This window comes from Suncus etruscus, chromosome 1 (assembly GCF_024139225.1).
Source record: "Suncus etruscus isolate mSunEtr1 chromosome 1, mSunEtr1.pri.cur, whole genome shotgun sequence".
Taxonomy (NCBI): Eukaryota; Metazoa; Chordata; class Mammalia; order Eulipotyphla; family Soricidae; genus Suncus; species Suncus etruscus.
In genome coordinates, this window is record NC_064848.1 from 150,432,017 (window position 1) to 150,456,751 (window position 24,735).

General features: G+C 43.5%; 1 protein-coding gene across 1 annotated transcript in view; it reads left to right on the forward strand.

Moving 5' to 3' along the window:
• Window positions 1–24,735, forward strand: part of TMEM178B (transmembrane protein 178B) — a 405,178-nt gene that overhangs the window by 362,201 nt on the left and 18,242 nt on the right. The window contains exon 3 of the mRNA XM_049775451.1: window positions 11,032–11,169. Coding sequence (XP_049631408.1) covers window positions 11,032–11,169 — 138 coding nt within the window. The remainder of the gene's footprint in view (window positions 1–11,031; window positions 11,170–24,735) is intronic.

Below are 24,735 nucleotides of genomic sequence, written 5' to 3' on the forward strand. Positions count from 1 at the left end.
ATAGCTTTTGTTGCTTTCCAGTTGGCCCATGGGAAAAGTACAGGATCTTACCAGACAAATTGAGCTTTGCATTTGTTGCCCCAAGCAACTTACTGTAATTTTCCAGGTCATTCAAAGGTTCTTTTCTATGACCTCTGAGGGTACCTATGCAACTTTCTAAACCAGCCTCTGAAGGAGTCTTCCTTGACAGGAGATGCTGGTGTTGGTGGTAGGATTTGGGGAAGTTAAATGGACCTCTGCTGCTCACTTCTTAGAAATATTCACTTATCAACCTTTTCCTGAGTTTATCTCCCAGTCCTAGGTTCCTATTCGTGTCAACCAAAGATGGGGAATATATTTTAGGTGGAGAATGAGCATATTTTGCACAAACTCTTAGGCTCTTCTTTAGAACCATAAAAATAAAATGCAAGCCACACATCTAAATTTCAATTTTCTGCTAATTACATGGATTATATAAAAAGAGAAAAGAAATTGATTTCAAAAGTGTCTTTATGAACTCCAAGAATTTCACAATATTGTTTTATCAACTTGGAATCAATATAAGAATTACTAATGAAATAGTTTATGAATTACTAAATTTCTGGCAGCTGGTGGATACCTTATACTGACACATGCCTGAGTACAAGTGCTCCATACAATATCAAGCACCCACCAACCACAGGTGGGTTGTGGCTGGTATAGTGTTTCTAAAAAATGGAGGAAGAGTGGTCATTCTCTACTCTTCTCAACTCCACATGATTGGCTGGGATTCTTCAGAGCATCCCAATTAGGTCACAGATAACCATGTTTCTAGTGGATTTTATAATATCCAGGTTATCTTTTAAAATTTCATTATGCTATTCAAAGAGAAATGACTATACTTAGTTATGGAAAGTTCAGTAGTTGAAAGAATATCTTAGGGTAAGGAGATCCAGGTAAGAGATATTTGTGTGAGTAGTTTGTGGCTCTGGAATCACTCTCAAATGCCTTGTCCCTAAAATGTAAGGGTACATTCTAATGTAGGTACTGAAGAAACCCAGCACATTACTTGTTCAGAACAGAATAATAAGTTGAAATAATAAGTTGAAACAGTGGACCCTCAGCTTCTAAAGAGGAGTCTACCATGAGGTTTGTTCTGGCACCACAGGAAAAGTAGGAAAACTTGTCTTTCACTAGCCAGTATTTGCATGGGTCAAAGCACTGACTAAAGAGGGATGGAGCATGTCTTTGGTTTCAATTGTTAAAAAGCACTAAAAATCATTTTTTACAGTATTATTCATGAGAAGGCATCTGAGGCCTGAGATCCTCATCTTCTATTTTAGTACAGATTAGGCCACATTGCCCCAGGATTGCTTAAAATTTTAAAGACTGTAAAGTATGCATCTCCCTAAGAACTTTAATTTCTAGTTATTAAAGGAGCACATCCCACTGCAGAAAAGAATAAGCAAAAGGAAAACCTAAATACCACAACCTAGAAAGACTCCTGTGAATAGTGGGGACACTTCTCTGGCTTTCTCTTTGGATGGATGACTAGGGGTCCATGTGTAGACAATGGCATATTGTGGTGTTATAGAGGGTAGACTAAGACATCCTCTGAAATTTAGTCTTTTATAGAGAACTTTTTCTTGGCCATTGATAATCTTCAAAAGAACTATTTAATAGCCTTCCTATTCCATTGCACTTTGATTGGTTTATTAAGTTCCTTTCTGGGATTTGAAGTGCTGTGGACTCTGAAAAGGATGGAGGAAAGGACAGACTAGGGCAGATGAAGGACCAATTAACATTTCCCTCTTATTCACTGTGTGACCTTGAAATTTTCTTGTGTCAATTGCCAAGTCTCTGAAATGAGAGAAGCAGCTTCACATGTACAGCCATTGGACACATCCTCTGCGAATTGCTCAACACATGGCCTGTGCATTTGTTGTACAGACAAAAAATGTTGATTGTGTTTAAATCCATCTTCCTCCAGGCTTTTAAAAGCCTTTGTGCATTTCTAAGGTGCCTCCAACATCTTTCTGGGAAGCACAAACCCTGCCAAGGTGCCTCACACTTACAAAATCTTATTGTGTATTGCACTGGGGGGCTTCTGGAGGCTCATTCTTGCTGACCTCCCATTTCTGAATCCTGTGCTCAGAGCAATTTCCAAGACATTTGATGCAGGGGAGAAATAGTCTAGCTTGCCACTCTCAGGAGTAAGACCCTCTGGGGAACAGAAAGTCCCCAAATCCACACTAAGTCATCTTAGGTGTGTATGTGTGTGTGTGTGTGTGTGTGTGTGTGTGTGTGTGTGTGTTTGGTTTGGGCACCATTCTGGGTTTTTCCCTGTCCTCTTTTCAGGCAGTTCCTTTCTCTGCTGACCTAGCTTTCATCAAGCAAGTATATATAAATTTTGTAATTTGTCTCCAATTGTTTTGACAATGGATGTGATTTGTATGTGGCAGAAATGCATAATACCCCTATTTATGGTAGCTCTCTAATCCAGAGGTAGGATTGAGAAGTAGGAAGCTTCCAGTCCTCTCTTCTGACCCAGAAACTTCTTGTTTCCACAGCAACTACCATGCTCTCTTCCTGACTTGGAAAATGGGGGACATACAGAAAGATTGGTTGGGTTTGTCATCTGTGGGATATCATGTGTGCTTCCTGAAAGTTGTGGTAAGGAGCCCTTATGGTGTGACATGAAATCTGAACCCATTCAAGTGGTCTGTTGGTGTATGATCAACAGCTATGTTGAATTGTTTAAGTGGTAGTTTCTGCTGGGTTAGAATGTAAAACCAGCAGTGAGAGAAATTGTCTTTGTGACAGTGGTGTCTGAGTCACCGAAGTGGTTTGAATTGGGCCACTGTCTCTCACCCAGCTTTCTCCCATGTACTCTTAGTTTTCATTGTTGTTACGGGTGGGATGGTAATCTCATTTAGCAAATATTACTGAGCATGTCAGGCATCGAGCTGGGAACTGAAGATAGGAAGAAGCGAGATGTGACTGAGCCCTGTACAAGCTTACAGGTTGTGAGGTGCAGGGCAAGTATGAGAAGATTAATATCAATGAAGGGCTACTACAGCCCCAAGCAATGGTCACCAGGAGAGCCTGGGTTCCTGGAAGGCACCTAGACTCTGACTTGTAGGGAAGGCTATAAGGATGGTGAGAAGTTTGCCAACCAGATGTGTAGAGAGCCATGTTGGCAGAGAGCACAGCATCCCCTAGATAGAAATAAGTCAGGGACTGGAAGTGTGTTATGCCTAGAGCAAGTTGGGGCACAGGGCTGAGCAAAGGGCACTTCTGAAGGCCTTTGAAGGATCAACAGCACTTAATTATGAAAACCTAAGAATTATTTTTTTTCCACATGAGATTTAATATTTGAATACCACATTACCATGTTGAACAACTTGCTTTTTAGAAGAAAGCTCTCGGCTAAAACCCCATTAGCAATTTCTGTCTTTCTATTTAAATGAGTGAGATCCCTGCAGCTCCCTCACCCCACTCTCGACACCCATCTTCTGCCTAGATCTGTGCAGCACTCACTTTGAGAGAGATACTGGTCTTTAATATTGGCATGTTTGGCAGTTAGGGGTCTTGAAGGAGAAGCATTATCCATGACCTGAAGAGTGCATAACTCAATGTTAATAAAGAACGAGAGAGAGCATCTCAACCTAAGTCCCCAAGAAGTCACAAGAACAGAGTTTGGAAGCCTCCTTCAGAGAGTCAAGTTCTTAATAATGGTCTTACCCTAATAATGCTACTTGTTCTTTAGATGGTCATGTATAGCCATAGAAGGAATGTGCACATACAAAAGAGAATTGTCTTAACCCAACTGACTTCCATTTCTCCATACTCTGATAGCACTCTAGGCTAGACTCAAGAACGGTTCTGTGCTATTGACACATATTGGATGATGTAAGCCCCTTACTAACCTTGCAAGTAAGTACTATTATATTCCCCAAATGAAGAAGTCACTTCTTACAAGTACAGGACCCCACATTCAGAAATATGAATTGGCTTACCTGCACTCACCCTGCCTGTGTTAGGATGGATGTATTGTGTGGAAGAGCAGCCTTCTAACAGAAGTTGTGCTCTACTTGCATCTGTTGAGTCTCTATGGTTAACACACACAGCCCCAAAATGCTGACCATGCAGTGACTAGGTCCTGGAATATCCCTTCTCCTCCTAATAACATGTCCTGAATAAAACCCTGGAAAACTTGTTCATCAAAGAATCTCTCATTTTTTAAAATTTTAACTTTAGTTCAACACCATGGTTTACAAAGTCATTCATAATACAGTTGCTTCTGGCATTCATTGTTCCAACACAAATTCCATCACCAGTTTAACATTCCCTCCACATTATCCCCAGTTTTCCCACACATGTCCCCAGTCTGCCCCTACCCCCTTGGCAGGCACAAACTAATTTATTTATGTTGCTTGTTGCAATTAAATGACTAATGTAATCATCAAAAATAATTCAATAAAAAGTTTTGTGAAAATTGTTATACAGTGGAGGTTTTTTTTTTTTTTTTTTTTTTTTTTTGGTCATACCCAGCGACACTCAGGAGTTACTCCTGGCTCTGCACTCAGAAGTCTTCCTGGCAGAATTGAAGGACCATATGGGGATGTCAGAATTCGAACAAGGGTCTGTCCTTTGTTGGCTGTGTGCAAGGCAAAACACCTTACCTCTTTGTTATTGCTCCGGCCCCATACACTGGGTTCTTTTTTTTTTTTTAATTATAAGAACAATGATGCAAAGAAAGAGAACAAGGTAAAGTTACAGTGGAAGGACAATCACCCATAAACAGAGTTCTCAGAAGAAATCCCCTTGCTGATGCCTAAATTTTGGACTTACAGTCAAAGAACATTAAGAAAAATAAAACAGAACCCATGTACAATTACTTTGTCCACAAGTTCCCAGATTTTAGTACATTATGACATATCTTAGCAGTACACAAAGCAATCAAAAGCCATGAAATTTATGTGACTCCTTAAATATTGAAGGCATAGTATTTTTTTTACATTTTCATGCACATGCATATTAGTTTAAGTTAACATCAAAAGTTTGTGTTTTTTTTAAGGTTCAGAGTCAAAGGAACACAGTAAAAAAGGTGTTAAGAGTGGCAAATATTGTTTGCATAGGCCCACAAAAATATGGGGGACATGGAAAGGAAAAGCCTTGACCTAAATACAAGGAGACTCTACCCCTGAAGTTTCCTGGCATAAGACCAACTCTAGGCTCCAGGCAAACTAGTTTGTTCAATCCAAGTCATTGTCTGTAGTGCCAATACAGTTTTATTTTTCATGCAGTCTCTATTGTTGGCATCAGGTTTCTGTATTAATGACCCTGGAATCTGCATATCCTACATTAAAGTCAGGCTGGTGTGGAGCATCCTCTCATTTCACAGAAAGCCCTGTTCAGTAAGCAGGTCATTGTTGTTGTTGTTAAGTCTTCTCAGTGTTAAGGGAAGTCTCTTTGAGTAGGTCGATGTCAGAGCAGTGGTAGGGTCTTCCTTGGTAGAGGATTGCTTCCAGGTGATATTATAGACAACCTTGGATGTTTCGTAGATGTCTTCCCTAGATCAGGGGTGAATGGAGAATGCCCATTCTTCTGAGACCTGTGCCAGGTCATTATGTCAGTGTTCAGGGTGTAAGGTCCCATTGCACTACAAGATTTGTGTGTTCCCATCTCTATTAGATAAAAACTTATTTGTATGTATAGTATTTTCATACACTGGGTTCTTTAAGCATGGAGTTTGCTAAGGTATTTGTTGCTAGTTGAGCTTGCTATATTGTTGTTTTTGTTTATTGAGATTACTTGGTTTCTGTGGTACTTTCTCATCTAATTTGGTGTGTCCCTTCTGAGGTGTCAGTAACTGAAAAATTTTTTAATTATCTTTATTTAAACACCATGATTACAAATATGATTATAGTTATATGATTACTGTCATGTAAAGAACACCCCCCTTCACAAGTGCAACATTCCCACCACCAATTTCCCAGATCTCCCTCCTCCCCACCCCACCCACACTTGTACTCGAGACAGGCTTTCTACTTCCCTCATTTATTCACATTGTTATAATAGTTTTCAGTGTAGTTATTTCTCTAACTGCACTCATCACTCTATGTGGTGAGCTTCATGTCATTAGCTGCACCTACCAGCCCTCATCTCTCTTGTCTCTGCGATACTATTAAAAATGTCTTTCATTTTTCTTAAAACCCATAGATGAGCGAAACCATTCTGCATTTTTCTTTCTCCCTCTGACTTACTTCGCTCAGCATAATAGATTCTATGTACATCCATGTATAGGAAAATTTCATGACTTCATCTCTCCTGACAGCTGCATAATATTCCATTGTGTATATGTACCACAGTTTCTTTAGCCACTAATTTGTTGAAGGGCATCTTGGTTGTTTCCAGAGTCTTGCTATGGTAAATAGTGCTGCAATGAATATAGGTGTGAGGAAGGGATTTTTGTATTGTATTTTTGTGTTCTTCTGGTATATTCCTGGGAGTGGTATAGCTGGATCGTATGGGAGCTCAATTTCCAGTTTGTGAAGGAATCTCCATATCGCTTTCCATAAAGGTTGTACTAGACGGTATTCCCACCAGCAGTGAAAAAGAGTTCCTTTCTCTCCACATCCCCGCCAGCACTGCTTGTTTTCCTTCTTTGTGATGTGTGCCAATCTTAGTGGCGTGAGGTGGTACCTCATAGTAGTTTAGATTTGCATCTCCCTGACGATTAGTGATGTTGAGCATCTTTTCATGTGCCTTTTAGCCATTTGCCTTTCTTCTTTTACAAAGTGTCTGTTCATTTCTTCTCCCCATTTTTTATGGGGTTAGATGTTTTTTTTCTTGTGTAGTTCTGTCAGTACCTTGTATATTTTGGATATTAGTCCTTTACCTGATGGGTATTAGGTGAATAGTTTCTCCGACACGATGGGTGGATTTTGTATTCTGGGCACTATCTCCTTTGAGATGCAGAAGCTTCTCAGCTTAATATAGTCCCATCTGTTTATCTCTTCTTCCACTTGTTTGGAGAGTGCTGTTTCCTCCTTCAAGATGCTGTTAGTCTCAATGTCATGGAGTGTTTTACCTACATGTTGTTCTATATACCTTATAGTTTCAGATCTGATATCAAGGTCTTTAATTCATTTGGATTTTACCTTCATACATGGTGTTAGCTGGGGGTCTGAGTTCGCTTTTTTGCAAGTGACTAACCAGTTGTGCCAACACCACGTGTTGAATAGGCTTTCCTTGCTCCATTTAGGATTTCTTGCTTCTTTATCAAAAACTAGGTGGTTATATGTCTGAGGAACATTCTCTGAGTACTCAAGCCTATTCCATAACTAAGGAATTTTAAGGTATCATCATATGTGTCCACGTGTTCCAGAAATTCTAGAATCTGTTAGAATCAGGTCTATGAGGTTATATGGTGTTGGCTGTGGGATTTAGGTATGGCTGGTGGGGTTTCTGAAAGTATGGGGGTAACAGGAAAAAATACATATTCCTATTCTGAGAAGACCCCGGAGTTTTCAGCCCCCAAAACAGTGCACTTGGACTTTTTATTGGCTAGGCTGTCCTTGCAGATATTAATCATGAAGCAGTGAAATTGGTCCATTGGCATGATGGAGTGTGGATGCAGGTGTTGGGGCTTTGGTAGGGCAGAACTTGGCCCATCCCCTCTTGAGGGCACCCAAGAATTTTCAGACCAAAGACCAGTATTTTTGTGGCTTGGTCTTTTGAGATTAGTCGTGAGTCTGTGGAGCAGGGATAATGAACTTAGATGGTGGTGGCTGTGGATATGGGTGACTCTTCTTTCTAGATTGACACAGCCCCCCAAGGCAAAACAGACAGGTGGAAATTGAGTCTTCAGCATCTTGCTCAATCTGCCTCTTTTGTGACCTTGAACTCCCAAGAACTGATTGATTCAAGAGTGAATGTTCAACTCCCACAGCAGTTAACACTTCCCTGCCCTTATCCCTTCTCTTGGGCTTATATGAATAATATAACCCTGTTCTGCAGAAGGACACTGCAGGTTAGCCCTCCTAGAGGTGTTCACGTTGCCACTGGAGAGAGAGATAGTGGCCTTGATGAACACTTTGTGCTCTTAACACTAGAGTCCTCACTGTTTCCAAGACTTCACCATCACTAAGGCCTCAGTCAGACACACCCAAATGTTTTAATGAGAAAAATAAAACATCATCAATTTTTAAATGCAGGGTCTCTAAAGAGCATATAAAATCTATTCAAAGCCATATATATCTCCTTTCTGTAAGTGTCGTTTATTTAAATGCAGATATCCTGGTGCCCTGTGTTGAGTTGCAAGCCATACCTTTCTATTTAAATGTTAATAGGAATGTAGGCTTCAAAATAAAATTTATTTTCCATGAGGAGACCTGCTTTTTCAGGCTTGATTTAAATGGCTCCCTTTGCCTTTTGCTTCTCTACCTTCTTTTGTCAGCCCCCTTTGCCCACTGCTTTTCACTGCACAGAACTACATTCTTTTTCTAAAAGAGTGTAGAATGCACTTTTCATATTGGGAAAACTAGAATGTTAAATGTACAGGTCACAGACTGTCAATAATGTACTCAAGCCCGGTGCAGGCCATGGAGGTTTCTCTTTATCTCCCTCTTTGCCAGCAGAATCCAACAGCATTCAGGTTCTTTCCCAGGGATATTCTTAGGCTGACTCTGCATAATGTTTGTTCAGAATCTCAGGTTTTCATCCTCCCTCTTTTCTTCTTCTTCTTCCTTTTTTTTTTTTTTTTTTTAGTAGAAAAAACAGGAAGAGATGGGGACAGAAATATAGACTCTGTCCATTAGTACTAAGTTAGGCTATGGGCAGAGTGAGTAAACACAGTGATTATAAAAAGGTTCTTTCTGGGGCCTGGGGAGGTGACTTAAAGTTTATTTTTACAATAAAGGTAAGATATACTATAAAATGGCCCCATGTGCCTTTTTTTTTTTTTTTTTTTTTTTTTTGGTTTTTGGTTTTTGGTTTTTGGTTTCTTCTTTCTGGTGACACTCACGGGTTCCTCTTGGCTATGTGCTTGAAATCGCTCCTGGCTTGGGGGACCATATGGGATGCAGAGGATCAAACCACAGTCCATCCTAGGTTAGCTCTTACAAGGCATACGCCCTACTGCTTGCGCCACACTCCGACCCCCCATGTGCCATATTTACAACCTGGATGAATGAATCTGAATCAGGATTGTGTATGAAATAATCTAGACCAGGATGAGCGTGAAACATGTGTAGTCTGGCCATCATCTATCTTGTATCCAACTTAAGCTGCCTGCCAGAATTGTTTTTATTGAGCTCAGAGACCACCCCCAGGTGGGAGAGTAAGGGCAGATAGCTCAGGCTATCCTGAGCCTGGCCTGCCCAGATTTACATATAAGACAGTCTTTGTTTTGGGTGAAACCAAGTTCCAAACAAACAGATACAAAGTAAATTGGGCTGATCTTTGGTTTGGGTAAAACAAGGTATAATCATAGGATACTTGTGTGGGTACACAGATCCCACCCCAAATACCCTCCACAGAGACTGGGGACATGTTCGCTTTCTCATAAAGTGCTGAAGTGCTTTGACTACCCTCCTTGGAAAATGGAGAATGTGTCCTGATGCTGCTCTGTCAGATCCCCCAACTCAGATCTCTAAACAGCTGGAGGAACAGCATTGCACCTCCTTGGAGCCCCACCAGCAGGCCTAGGCTCTCTGGAGGCTCTTTCACACAAATGGAGACGGTAGGGAAAGGTGTTGGGCCTGAGAAAGTGCCTGTGACTAGAGCTGGGTGCTGCTGGGTAAGAGGGAAGCTCGGCAGCTGCTGGGATAGAGTAGAAGAGTAGTAGGGAGAAGTGGTGAGCTGAGGTGGCCAGATTCAGAACAAGATCCTTGTGGAACTGACTGGCAGGAGACAATGCCTCTGGCTAAAATAGCTTGCAGACAGCTTACTCTGCCCCACAAATGCACTTGTTCGAAGGAGCAGAGAGGACCTGGCCTGGAACCTCGGGGACCCACAGGGAGGAGTCATTTGAAAGAAGGAAGTATAGCCCCAACTTGAACTCCTGGAATGGGCTAGGAAGACAAGGATACAGCACCATCAATACCTTCCACACCCTTGACCAGCCAGATTCTGAAGGAAGGACTTAGGGAGGGAAGAGAGAGGGACAAGGAAAATAGAAGGAAGAGAAAAGATGGAATGAAGGAGAAAGAGAGGAGGTAAGATGGAGGAAGGAGGAGGAAGAAAAAAGGAGAGAGGAAGGATAGAAGGAGGAGGAAGGAAGATGGAGAGATGAGGGAGGAGAGAGGAATGAGGGAGATGGAGATTGAAGAAGAGAGGAGAAAGGAGGGAAGAAGGAGAAAGAGAAGAGATGAAAAAAAGAAAGGGGAGGAATAATGGAGGGAGGAAGGGAGATAGAAAGAGGATGAAGTAAAGAAGATAGGAAGGTGGATGGAAAGAGGATGGAGAGAAGAGGGAGGGAGAAGCTGTATGGAGAGAGTAGGAAGGGTGGTGACAAGAAAATAAGAAGAGGAAGGAGACAGGAAGAAAAGAAGAAATGGAGATGAGGGTGGAAGTGGGTAGGAACTAGGAGGGAGGAAAGAGGGAGGATAGAGAGGAAGAAGGGAGTGGAGAAAAGAGAAGAGGGAGAATGGAGAGAGGAAGAAAGAAGGGGGAGGATGGAGTAGGATAGAGGAGACAGGAAGGAGAGAGAAGGGAAGAGAGAAAGGAGAGGTGAGGAACTAACTGCAGGGGCAGCCACAGTACCAAACCTCTCCCCCCACCCCAGTCAGTCACTATACCCATTTTTTTCCTTCTCAGCATTCATGGAGTGAAGAGTATTACGTTTAGGACCCTGAGCTGGATGGGGATGCCCCATAGTAATGCAGACCTCTGTAACTATGGTCCTCCACTAAGCAGCCTTGATGCTCTTGCAAAAACTGAAGGTGCCCTCTCTTAAACCAGAAAGTTCCCTGTGCAAATTCTTATTCTGGGGCAAAACCCCTGAAGGGCACAACCCCACTTGCACCACATCCTCTGACCCACTTCTTGTCTTCTTGCTCCCAACAGACCTGCGAAGGATGACTGCAGGCTTCATGGGCATGGCGGTGGCCATCATCCTCTTTGGCTGGCTCATCGGCGTGCTGGGCTGCTGCTGGGACCGAGGCCTTATGCAGTATGTGGCAGGGCTGCTCTTCCTCATGGGAGGTAAGGCTGGTCAGACTTCCCCATCCTGGTTATGGGACCAGGACATGCGAGAGATCCAGCAGGTAGAAGGCAGAGATTGGAATGGAGCTGGGACTGCAGGGTCTGTTCCTCCATCCTTCAGGAGTTTACTTCTCCAAAGTACTCTTCACTGTGTTAGCTCTGGGCATCAGAGGCTGAGAAGACATGGTACCACTGGTCTGGCTGTCCAGTGTGGGGGTTGTCATAACCATGGGGGGGGTGTCATGACTGTGGGCATTGTCACCACAGGACCAGAGAGCACTCCTTCGTGAAGAAGACTCAGTCACTGCACACACACTAGATTTTGGAGTAAGAGAGAGGCAAGTACTTTCTGTCAATAGTTTCTTCCTCCAAAGCCTATCTTCAAACTGGCAGTTTCTTTACAAAGCTCAGCATTTGTGCACCATCATAGACAGACCATCAACCAAGAGAAATGAAAAGAAGTATTTGCATGGAAATCTGTACATTTGTGTCAGCACAAGTTTTTTTTTTCACAATCAGTCCATAAAGAAGCAACTCAGAGGCTTTTCAACTGGTGAAGAGAAAAATAAACTTGAGTGTAGCTATGCCGTGGAATATTAGCCTTCAGTAAGAACATTCAGTGTGAGGGCCACACACAGCAGTGCTCAGGGCTTACTCCTGGCTCTGTGCTCTGAGATTACTCCTGGCTATGTTCAGGGGACTACATGCACTACAGAGGATCAAACTGGGTTATGCCACATACAAGTCAAGAGCTTTCAACCTTGTACTATCTCTCCAACTCTAAAAAGAACTAACAGAAAACAATCAACAATACCCCCATGAATGGACTGCAAACCAAGCAGATTAAGTGAAGAACCAAGACTTCAGAACTGATGGAGAGTACAATTCCTAAACAGAACAGCCTAGAAAAGAAGAAATTACAGGAATAGAAAACACAGCTAACTTGGGGGCAGGTGATGTTTGGTTTCATCTGGAGAGATGTTGTATTGGGGATCTAGGGAGAATAAGGAACTTCCCTGCTCCTGATTCTCCATTTCAAACTCATTCAATAGCACAATAGAGGTAACTTTATTGTAAAGTTTACAGAGTGAGTCACCTCCAGAAAGAATTTAAGAAACATGGCTCTCTAGACTAGAGAGGTATACATGGTTAAGATGTCTGCTTGCCTTGCATGTGGTTGACCTGAATTCAATATCAGGCAATACATATGGTTCCTTGAGCCCTGCCAGAAGTGATCTCTGAGTACAGAGAGAGGAATAAGCCCTGAGCACTGCTGGGGCCTTAGTTGGAACAAACCCATCCCCTCCCTCTTGGAGCTTTGCTCCCTATTCCCTGGCTGGATTATTCAGAGTCTGGGCTGAGAGGTAACAACTAGCCAGGCCCCAATAGAAGGGACAAAGCCAAGGGACAAAGCCACCAAGAACTGATCCTGTAGGTGGCAGCCTTGAAGGAAAAATGAAGCTCTCTCTTCTACTTAGCCCAGGATCCTGAATAGAGCTTCATACCTAGAGCACCTGCTGTGTATACAGATTTTAAGAGTTTGGTTTGGTCAAGAATGAGGAAGGGTGGAGATTCATCAGAGAGAGCAGCTAAGATGCTGGAATGATAAGTCAGAAACCATTAAAATGGAGTGCCCAGGGATAATGACTCAACTGCCCACTTGTCCCAGAATTTCCCAGCCCCTGCCTTCTGACCTCTATCCTTTGAACCCTTGCCTTCCAGTCTCTGCCCTCCTTGGCTCCTGACCTCTCAGACTTGTCTGGTGCTGTTCTGGAGAAGAGCTTAGAGTATCTCTACTTACTGGCACAACCTCAGTGAGACTGACTACCTGACATATAAAGTCCAGCCTCAGTGTCATAATGATGAAAACAGGGACTTTTTCACTAGGTTTTCACTAGGCTGGGACTTCAGGAATTAGTAACCAACAGAGAAAGGGATCTGTTGGGAGGGGAAGGGGATTTCCAAACTACCTATTAGATACCTTGGAAGCAGGAGCAAAAGCAGCGGCTGTTGCTGAGGAGCTCGCCAGCCTTGCATATGGCAAGTAGGTAGACAAGAAGTGACCCAAAAGGCCAACTCAGAGTCCAGAGTGGTAATATGGGGCTGCAATTGGTTGCAGGGAAATGTCTCTGGTCGAGTTGAAAAGGAAGGATTACATGCATGCTTTCTTCTCAGGGCTGATGTGGTATTCGTGGTTCATCTTGGGCACCCCTCTTTTCCATCTGTAGCTGTTTGCCCTTAGGGAGAGAAGCCCATACTTTGTGAGTGTATTTAATTAACACTTGGCCCCAAAGAGGCAGTTAATGAAGTAGGACAGCTGAATCGGGCTGGGGGGAGGAGAAAGCTGGGGGCCCTGGGCCAGGATCCAGTTTCGCCCCCTTGGCAGGACCTCTAGGGAATAGTGCAGTCCAGACTGTCCACCCTGCTTGGCGCCAGAGACAAGTCTTGATGACTCATCAGTGGTATCAGCCATGCAGAGACAGGAGGAGCATGGACTGTGCCTACCACTTACAATTCACCAGCCATTCATTGACTGGGACACTCAGCTATCTCCAAGCGGCTTGTGCCATATACAATCCTGCACAGTCGCGTATCAGTCAGTATTGCCTGCTGCCCAACTCTGGGGTGAGACTGGAGTCTCCTGTCCATGCACACTGACCACACATCTGTTTGTCCATCCTCCAGAGAAAGCAGAACTCAAAACTATAGATGAAGCAGGTCACTCATTCACTCTCCAGGCACCAGAGGCTTCCAGAAGCACTGACAAAATATACTTCCTTACCCTTACCCTCAATGCTGTCATCTCTCAGGCTTGTTGTCATAGAAACACTTGCTGGAGCTGGAGCAATAGTGTAGTGAGGAGCACTGACTTGCTGCAGCCAACCTGGTTGGCTAACCCAGGTTCCATCCCTGGCATCCCATATGGTCCCCTGAGCTTTGCCAGAAACTATCCCTTAATGTGGAGTCAGGAGTAACTCCTGAGCATCACCAGGTGTAGCCAAATAAATAAATAAAACCAAAATAATGCTTACTTGCCAGTAACTTATGTGTCTCTTTCTAGACCCTGCATATCCAGATCAAAGCCTGGTAGGTTAGAGGTTTAGGGAGAATCAACTTCTGGGCTTCCAAAGGCACCTCTGTGCTTTGTCCTCTGGTGGAAGAAGGACCATTTGCTCTCAGAAACCTTGTTCTGTCCTCAGGATGCCACACTCAAGATCTAAGCACCCTCGAACTTCTCTCATAATCCCATGGCCTTGGATCCTCAGATTCCAACACAGGAAGCGGGGTGGGGCTACCCAGATCTTCAGCCCAAACAGAGCCTCTGCCATGGGACTCATTCTCCTTCTCTTCCCTCACCCTCAGATCTCTGAAACTGCCATCATGAAGCACAGTTTTTGACATTAAAGCCAACTCTGAAGGAATCCAGGGTGACTTCGTAGATCCCTTATTTAAGCCCTCCACTCTGCATTTTCATTCATCTTTTAAAAATTACTTTATTTAAACACATGGTTACAAGGTTGTTCATAAGGTTGTAAAAAGTTGTAAAAAGTTGGTTATTTTTTTTCTCACAATTACAAAGTTGTTCATGATGGACTTTCAGTCATACAATGTACAACACCTTTCATCAGTGCATATTTCCCACCATTTTCTCTCTCCAGTGTCTTTTCTGCCTTTGGAAATGTTTTGTTGTGTTGTGGTAGATTGGGAGACATGGTGGTTTTTTGGTTTGTTTTCTGTTTTTTTGCACCCACCCCTTTTTCTGCTTTTATTTTGTAGGAAGTTAAAGGAAGTACATCTTGAACAGACACTCTACATCAGAACCCAGCACAACCTAACTGTGTTTTCTCTGAGTCTCACAAAAACCTCCGTCAAGGTGGGGTCCAGGGTCTCACCCCCAGTCACAGTATTAAGGATGAAATTCCTTTTGCTGCAGAGATAGCTGTCACACAGTTCTTCTCTATCTGTTCTGGCCCGGGCCACAGGAGAACATCTGGCCTGCAGATCTTTGGATGTGCTGGGGGCTCCCAAGTTCTAAGGCTGCAGTATTGGCCAGGCCCTGGGGTGCGGGATTTCCCTGGGATATTTTGGTGGTTCTAGGGGCCTTCAGTGATGCATGCAGCAGTGCACAAGAGACCATGTAGTACCAGGAATTGAACTGGAGCCAGGTACATACTAAGCATGTACCCTAAAGCACTGAACTATCTCCCAGCCCTGATCTTCAGATATTAAAACACCAAATAGCAGTTTCAAATGTGCAGAAAAAGTGAGCAGTTAGTGAAATTTCTGTATTTCCCTCTGTCCCTACGCTTCATTTCTCCTATAGTTAGCATCTTGTATGGTTGCTATGCATTGGTTTCACCCAATAAGGCAGTACTGGTTTTCACTGAAGTACATCATTAACCATCACTTCCTTCTCCCTGGCATCCTTTGCCTGCTCTGTGAAAGCCCCAGAACACTGCATCAAACTTACTGATTCTACTTCTTTAGACCGACCTGGCAGTGGGATCTCAGCACTTTTCACTGTTCTGCTCAAGTGCAGGGTAAGGCTCCTCTGCTGGCATGTGTCTGATGCTTTTCTCGTGATTGGAATGTGTGATGGACTTTAGGGAGAAAATGCACGGAGGTCAAGTGCCATTTCCATCACCTCCTATTTAAAGTTCATCCCATCAGCGTGATTTATGACGACATTGACCTTGATCTCCTGGCTCAGGCAGTGCTCTCAGCTTTCTCCTTGTGAACTGATTCCCCCTCCTTCCCAGACTGCCCCCTTGGGAAGAAGTCAGCAGCACCTCCCACCACTTCTATGGATGGTGAGTGGGGTCTCTTCTGGATAACAGTGCAGTGCTGTATGTCGTTGGGGACTTTACATAGGAGTGATTTCTTTTCTCTTTATGAATGTTTTTGGTCCTTTGTTGGTATTGCTGTACATGCACGAATATATGCCTCACATTTGAGCTTATGATGTAGCTATCTGTGTTGTGTTTCTTAGAATTTCTTGCAGTGATGCTTCCATTCAATGGTGCTCCTGTGTGAGTGGTCAGGATGGTAGGCTTTGGTTGATGTGTTTTGTGTATGTGAGAGCAGTTGTTAAGCTGTCAACCCTGCACAGTTCTCAGGGTTCATCTATTTCCAGTCCCAGTCTTAGAGCTTGCTCTTTCTCCCAGGAACTGTACTGTTTCTTCATTGGAGAATGATATGGGAGAGCAAGATCTGGGATCAAGGCTTCTGCTCTGTGGTTTGGGGCCCTCTCCCCACATTTAAATTTAAGCCACAGGAACTCCAGAACTGAGTCTGACTCATTCTCTTGGTTTTTATGTGCCTGCACGGGTGCATGTCTGCTGCGTACATGTAAGAGAATTATGTATAGCAGACTGTGGGGGTTGGTTTGTTTCAATGGAGAGACATTTCAATGCTTCAATGGAGGCATTGTCATTTCAATGGAGAGGCAGGAAAGAGCCCAAACTTATCTTTTGTTCCTTGTCTGATCTTCTCCCCTTCCTTCCATGGACTCCCCATCTTCTTAGCCTTATTAAAACAGTGCTTTTGCTATAAAAGCTCTCAGATTCCTTTTGCAAGTCAGGTTGAATTATACATGAATTTTGGTCTTTAATTTAGACTCTTAAGATGTTAGGAACAAAGGGACATTGAGGCACCTAGTCTGATCTTGTCTTTCCAGATAACAAGATATAGATCCTTTGTCCTGCCTCCCTCAGCTATTGAGTGCCAGACCCAGAGCCAGCACCCAACCCCTGAGACCAGCCTAGATTCCTATTCCTAATCACAGACTGAGTCAAAGATTCCCTGCTCCCTGGTGCTTCCCACATCTTCCCAAATTAACATGGCTCCAAAGCTGCACTTTTGAGCTGATACTAGACCTTGCATCCTACTCCCTGTTCATTCCCCTCCCTGCCTCCCATTTTTTTATAGCACAAAGGGTATATGGAGGTACATAGAGCTAGAATTGAGGGCACAAGTAGGTAATGGAAAAAGGAAACCATTAAAGGTTCTTTTCCTACCACCTGTCATAAGTGTAACCTTTTGTTCCTCCCAATCTGTCAGGGGGAATGAAGGGAAGGTCCAGAAGAAGCACAAGTCATCAGGTGTGAGTGATTGCAGTGATTTGCAAAGTAATGATGCCAAATGGTCCCCACCCCACAACCGACCTCACCTGAGAGCATTGTAGCTGTGTGGCGAATCCTCAGACACTCCTCTTCTGACATGAAGACCTTGACAAAGGTCCAGCAATTCTGAGCACTTCCAAAACTAAGCATGACTGGAGGACTCTTTCTTTTCGGGAGTGAAATGATTCAGGAGGTCTCTATGCAATCCAGTACTCCTTAAAAACATGGCCAGGACTTTGTTCCTACTAGTCCAGGGGATGCTGTGCCTCAGATGTTAGAATTCATGGATAAGAGAGGAAAGGCATGTAAGTAAGCTATCTAGGAAGGAAGATTGCATTCAGTAAGCCAATGACTTGCTACAATGTCAGACTTAGTACAGTCCTTATTCAGTGGTGGCTCTCGTGATAGATAAATGGAAACTGTGGCTATTTTCTTCATGTTCTAAATGAAGTCTGTTTTCATGGACAGAGAAATCCTGATCTCAGAGCCAAGATCAAGGGCAACTTGGGCATACAACCCACTGGCATGCCTTTAATGTTATGTGTGGGGTGTCCATCAACCACACAGCTTTCCTCCTTTACAGATCACCACCTTACAAAGGTTCTCAGGCCAAGAAAGCTCGGGAAATATGACTTGCCCTCTTGGGAAATGACTGTATAACTAGAATTAGCATTTGACACTTATACTCCAAACTGGACATTTGGGAAGTTGTATGATCAGCAGCATTAGGAAATGGCACTTAACTGTGTGGAATGTGGATGTGGAATGGTGGCTAGGATGGTCACACTAGCCACCCAGGAGCTTGAGAGTTGGAAAAGGCCCTAGCAGAGTAGTTTCTTTGCCACCAGTGGGACCTACTATAGTTTGTACTTTGGAAGTGAAGGGTGAGGAGCTTTGGCCCTAAAAACTCAAAGCTTGTCATTGAAGCCCATATCTAAAACCCCTGTTTGTTGTCCACCTTAACATTATCAGACAGTCCACAGTGCTTCATCTCTCCCAGTGTCTTGGGATGTGCCTGGGACAGGCTGCAGGAGTCCCCTTTGGGAAGATGGGGCCTTGGTCTCTGGCATACCAAAGGTCTTGAACTACCTTTCCTTCTCTGCCACCTAAATAGGGATTCAAGTCATTATTCAGATAGTTGAAGAACTGGACTAAAAGGAAAATTGATGGTTTGTTTTGGAAAATGAGAACAGAATTAAGAAGCTACAGAGTACTAGAGGGAGAAGGGGAAAGTTACTTAAGTTAGTTAACATTAATTCTTTCCTGCAGTACGGTAAAAGGAAGACCAGCCACAGTCTCTAACTTAAGTAGAGTTGCGAGAACTAGAGTGAGATCATACGGGGAACTTAGAACAATGTGGGTCAGGGGTCTCAAACTCAATTTACCTGCGGCCACAGGAGGCAAAGTCAGGGTGATCCTTGAGTGCAAAGTCAGTAGTAAGCCTTGAACATTGGGGGGTGTGACCCAAACAACTAAAACAAAACAAAACAAAAAATAGATTCCTTTAGGGCAGGGCCACAAAATGTTGTATGGAGGGCCACAAATGGCCCGCGGGCCGCGAGTTTGAGACCCCTGATGTAGGTCCTTATCCCAATACATTTTAAATTTTTATTATTTTTAGATTTGTTGCTTGACTTAACTACTTTTTTTTTAATAAAACAGATTCAGTGACATTAGTTATAGGTAACCCCATACCAGCACTACCACTATTTTACAAAGATGAAGTATATGAGTATTCATGTCATAAACCTACTCATTCATTCACCACTTAATTCATTTACATGGTGGGTTGTATTACATTATATTATGCATTCCTATATATTTCTATTATATAGCAGATACTTTTTAAGTGAGAAATAGATAATGTGCTTATGAAGTTTATCTTCCAGTTGGAGATACTATTTATATATGATCATATATGTATGTATGAGTGATACATTAATACTTGATCCCATGTCAGATGATAAAAGTTATGGAGGAAAATCATCTGGAAGGGAGGGACATTGATATGGACATGAGTCATTATGGCTAGGGAAAAGCACCAATATAGACATTAGGATGAGGTATATGCATATGGAAGACCACTCTTCACATGTGGAGATATCAGATTCAAAGAAAAGGGGAAGACACTGGAAGGTTTGAGATGCAAAAAAGGAGCAGAGACAATGGACCTCAGATGAGAATGATCTTGTTGGGTGTGAATAAGTTGAGAAAAAGGAAAATCATGACAGAGTTAAATGGGCACATACCAACTGCTAGACTGATCAAGCAGGGTCTTCAGAGCCACAGCCCAGGTTGGAGTAATGGAGGAGGCATCAGTGTTCATTCTTCCCTGCTTTCCATTGTTCTTTCTGGATTTTTCCTGGGCCATCATTTGATAGTGTGTGTCTTTCATCAGCAGGCTGGCTCTATCTGGGGCTACCTTCAGCTAGAATTTCTGCGGCCTGCCACAACCTATCCCAGAGAGTAGAGACTGTTGTTTCTGTGCCCAGGGTGGCCAGGTCAGAGGGGACAGGGAGAAGGACCTGTGGCACATACTCCCAAGGTTTCAGTGTCACATAACTGGGAGCATCTCTCCCCTCCAGCCAGCACTGACTATGTAATCTGTGGGGCCCAGTATGAAATAAAAGCCCTGGACCCCTACTTCAAACATTGTCATAATTTCAAGATGGCAGTTGCAAGTATAGCCAAGAGAGCATGAAGCTAGCTCTTGCACCAGCATCGTAGGACATTGCAGCATATTGAGAGATAGAGATAGATAGATAGATAGATAGATAGATAGATAGATAGATAGATAGATAGATAGATAGAGAGAGAGAGAGAATGAGAGAGAAAATGAGAGAGATATCTTTAGGAATAAGAACTTTACCTTTTCATCATATGCAGCTCTCTTATTCTAATACCAACACCAAATCTGAAGAAAAAAACTACACAGAATGTGTCCCCTTCCTTTTATAGGCAAAGCCATCTCCCAAGCACCACCAGCATGCCCTGCTACTTAACTGAACTTGAGTTGATTGTTCAACTGGCAAGGGAGAACACTACCTCACCAGACTGTCAGAGGCACAGAGGAAGAAAGCTGACTAGAGTTAATTGGGAATTGGAAGCTTGACTTAAGGCTTTTATTTCACTGTGCGTATTTGACAAAGATCTAGTGAGAATACAAAGAATGTCCGTGATGGGCGGAAGCAGCAGGCTGCAGGATGAGTTAGAGCAGGCACAGCAGATAGTTTTAGTGGAAGCATCAATGGACTCAGGGTTGTGGGCGGTGACAATAAAGTACCTGTCTTGCAGATGGGAGGCCTTAAATTGAATCCCCATAACCACCCCCCACATGCTGAGAGTCATCCCAGAAGAACAATAAAGTCTATTCCAATTCTGGCATTTAATAATCATGCATGTGTGAACACCACCACAGCTAAGCATGTGAACATGGCAAAACAAGTACATGCAATGCTAGATATTCACAAGAACATGTAACAAAAACAATAGTGGTATACAGGAAAGAGAAGAGGAGGGGAAAGCAAAAAGAGTTGAAGAATCTTTTGGGAAGTTCCTGTGATGATCAATTCAGGTAAAATTGATCTGCAAGTGTATTGGAAAAAGGTATAGCTCTGGTGTGGGATCAGTGGCCAAGCTAAATATCATGAGCACATCTGGATTCCTGGGATGATTTCTACACCAATTGGTGCCTTCCTGCCTGGCCTGCCTCCCACCCAGAGATGCTAAACATGATACTCAAGAACATGCTGAGTCATGATGTAGACATTGCCAGAGCTGGGACTAACACTCCAAGGTCTCCTCCTGTCTTGAGAGACAGACCCTATCCTTTGGGGATAGAAATAATCAGATGTGACCCTGAATTGGTATCCCTCACTGAAAAATGCTAGACAGTGGACAAAAGAGGGAAGGCAGGGAAACTGGTGTGTCCTTGCCTTTGAGAAGAGCAGATTCATACCACAGCTTTTTCCTTGGAAACACTACACCAGGATACGGTGGGCACTCCACAGGGCTCGATTGCCATGGAAACCAAGGTAATTGCTAAAGCATTAGTCCAAAGCCTCCCTCCTGGTGCGTCTTTTTGGATGCTCTTCCGGAGGTGAGCAAGATTCAGAGGAAGGAGCTTTTGGGGAAAGCTTCGAGCCCTGCTACAAATACTAAATCAAAGAGCAAAGCTGCTTCCTGAAATCCAGGGAGCCTCGCCTCTCCAGCTCCTCCAAGGCAATAATTAAGAGGGAGGAGCAAGCCTGAGTGTGGAGGAGTTTCCTCCCCCCAGGGCCTGGGTGAATGCCTGGGGGAGGAGGACAGGTGAAAAGTAGCATCAGAAATAGCCAGATCCAAGGAAGAAAGGGAGGGAGCTCTTTGTTTGAGATGCATCATGCTACCTAACCTACTTGAATGGATGAAATGCACTAGGTGGAAGGATCCTGGAGGATGGATATGGTTGAAGCCAGAGTCCCAGGTACCAGAAAACCTGGCCCAGACCATATGCAGGACTAGTGAACCACTGTGAGGCCATTGCCAACAAGAGAATGAAGGGTTCACTCAGGCCCTAGGACTAAAGTGATCTCTGGATCTCTGGAGTTGCTTAATGAACTGGCACAGATCAGAGAGGCAGGGAGCAGGGCCAGGCAGTCTCCCACAAAGCTGATATTACATACTTTTTTTTTTTTTTTTGGTTTTTTTTTTTTTTTTTTTTTTTTTGGGTCACACCTGGCAGTGCTCAGGGGTTATTCCTGGCTCCAGGCTCAGAAATTGCTCCTGGCAGGCACAGGGGACCATATGGGGCGCCGGGATTCGAACCGATGACCTCCTGCATGAAAGGCAAACGCCTTACCTCCATGCTATCTCTCCGGCCCCCATATTACATACTTTTGGTGACAGCTCACCTACACTTCACTGTGGATGACACTACCCCATGGATAGGGCCAGGCAGATGAAGTCAGCTCTCTGCAGTAGCCAGGTATGAACACTGAGGTATGCCATGAGTGCCTGGTTCTGGGGAGACTCAATGCAGCATATTGCAAAGTGCATATGGATAAAGACATGCATGAGAGAACTTGCTACTGCACAGCCCTTCTCTTAACCAAACATGATCTAGGAGGACAGGGGACAGTGACTCACACTTGATCCCCGAGTCAAACATACCTAAAAAATGAGGACCTGACTGGAACTTGCTGATGCTCTGAAAGTTACCTGATTTTTAGCACACGTTTTGGTTATCAGATCATGTCTACTATGGTATAACTTGACATGTAATTTGAAAAGTACAGTCTTCCTCTTTCTCCAGAAACCATCAAGCTATCATGAAGGGTTGGGAGCCTGTGAAAGAGGAACCTAGGCCTGCTTTGGTGAAGAACTAACTAAAAGCTGCTGCTACCATCATTCATTCAATGCAACTCCCCACCTGTATTCTTCTCAGTCGCAGGCACTTCAGAGAATAAAGGACAGTTATACTCACCCTTGCCTTAGAGGGCTGCCATGTGACAGAAGAATCAGACAACCCCATTTATAAGCCTGATGACAGAGTGGTGCACTTTCCATGACCACTCAGTGTTCCTCCGGCAGCACATAGGACAAGAACTCCTTCCCAATGCGTTTGCAGGTGCTGGCCATGGAAATGAGGAAAGAGGATGATTGATGATGTTCAGAGCATGCTTCCAGACCGCTAGAGAACCTCAGTGAAGTGAATATTCCTTGAAACTTCACTCCTCAGGGGGAGACAGGTGGAAGGGACTGCAGAGGAAATGGCAAGATTCTCAGAACATGTTGGCTTTGAAATACCATTTCCTTTCTTCCCAGTAATCTATGATGGGACCAGTCCCAGTATTATCTTCTAGATAATGAAGAAGAGCCCAAAATTAGATTACATGTCCAGAAATAAAGTAGAGGGCAAAGTCTGTTTCTAAGGCCTTTGCAACTATCCCCCTTCCCCTTTTTTTGTATTCCTGGGGCCTGTGTAGTGAAGAAAGGCCAGCCCAGACTTCCTGGAATTCAGTCATATCATTAGCCAATGGGGTTGTTCTCTACCTTTAATAGCAAAGGGCTGGTGGGTGTCCAGGTAATTGTTAGCAGTGGCCTTCTGTCCCTGTGGAAGGAAGGTTTGTCCTATAGTCGTATTTTAATCTAAGCTCTAGACACAGAGGCAAATGAATCCTTCTTGAGCCTGTTTCAATAGACCCTCAGCTTTGTGTAGGGTTGTGAGAATTTACAGACATGTGCCACTCTCAAATGTATGCTTTGCTGTTAAAGTGAGCTCTCACTTTCTTGGGCTCTTTCTTACCTTCTGTATACTGAGCACTTTCTTAAGTTTCAGTTAAGTACTTTTTCCCAAGGTCAACTCACTCAACTTGCCCAAGATACCAACTCAAATTCCTTTACCTTAAAAGTCAGAATTTTTTTTTTATGATCGTACAGCACTCTCCTCGGTAACAATGGTTCTCAAGCAGTTCCTGACACAACAGTATAAGAGGCACAGTGAAGAGTGTTGTTCTTGGAAGCAGAAAAGACTTGGTTGAAGAAATGTTTCCTAGATAAGTAGATGAACCACTGGTGAAGGGCCTTTCTGTCTCTTCCTTGTTCATTCCACCATTTTCACTTAAGCTGGTCTTTACACTATACTCTTCTATCCAAAACTCACCTATTATATCTTTTCTCTAATAACAAAGCATTCTGAGTGCTTATAAAATAAAAGCAGGATCCTCCAATGGGAATTCAGTGACCACCACTCTCTTGATGCACCTTCAGCCATGTCTCTTCCCTTCCTTTCCACAGACCTCTTGCCCTTGTCTTCACCAGTGTCAACTTTCTCTTCCTATGTTTCCCTCAGGGCTCAACTTACACTCAGCATCTTCCAGAAACCTTCCTGAGCTATCTTAACTAAATCCATTTTCTGAACTCAGGCATTACTCTGCTTTCGGGGGCACTTACCTCCTGGAGAGTAGAAATCAAGTTCATTTTCTCTGTCCTTTGTAGGTCAAGCCTCTCCCCGTGTTAAAGGGCCTCTTCCAGATTGTTCACTTCAGTTGTTATTTTGCTCTTTGTACGGTTTTGGTAACTTTGATTTTTTCAATATCTTTCTGCTTAAGTACGGTAAATTAAAATCTCCTCCCACTTCCATCCTTTGACATTTTTTTTCTTCCTTTGACTTTTAATGTCTATACGTTTTTTTAAATATCTGGAAGCATCTCTAAAGCACTTCTTAATTATGTGCTTTTTAAACCAAATTCAACTGAAGGGACACTGATGGGGTTTTGCTGTATGTAGGCCTAGTATAAACATTAAGACCCTGTGTTTCTTATCCTGGGGGCCACACAGGTGGAGAGAGGGAGATGTGTGCCATGAAGGAGGAATCTAGCGGTGGATAGAGAAAGGGAGCCCTCACTGCTGTGGAGCAAGGCAATAAGTGGGACATTCCCCACAGTCCTTCATTGTGGGCAATGGT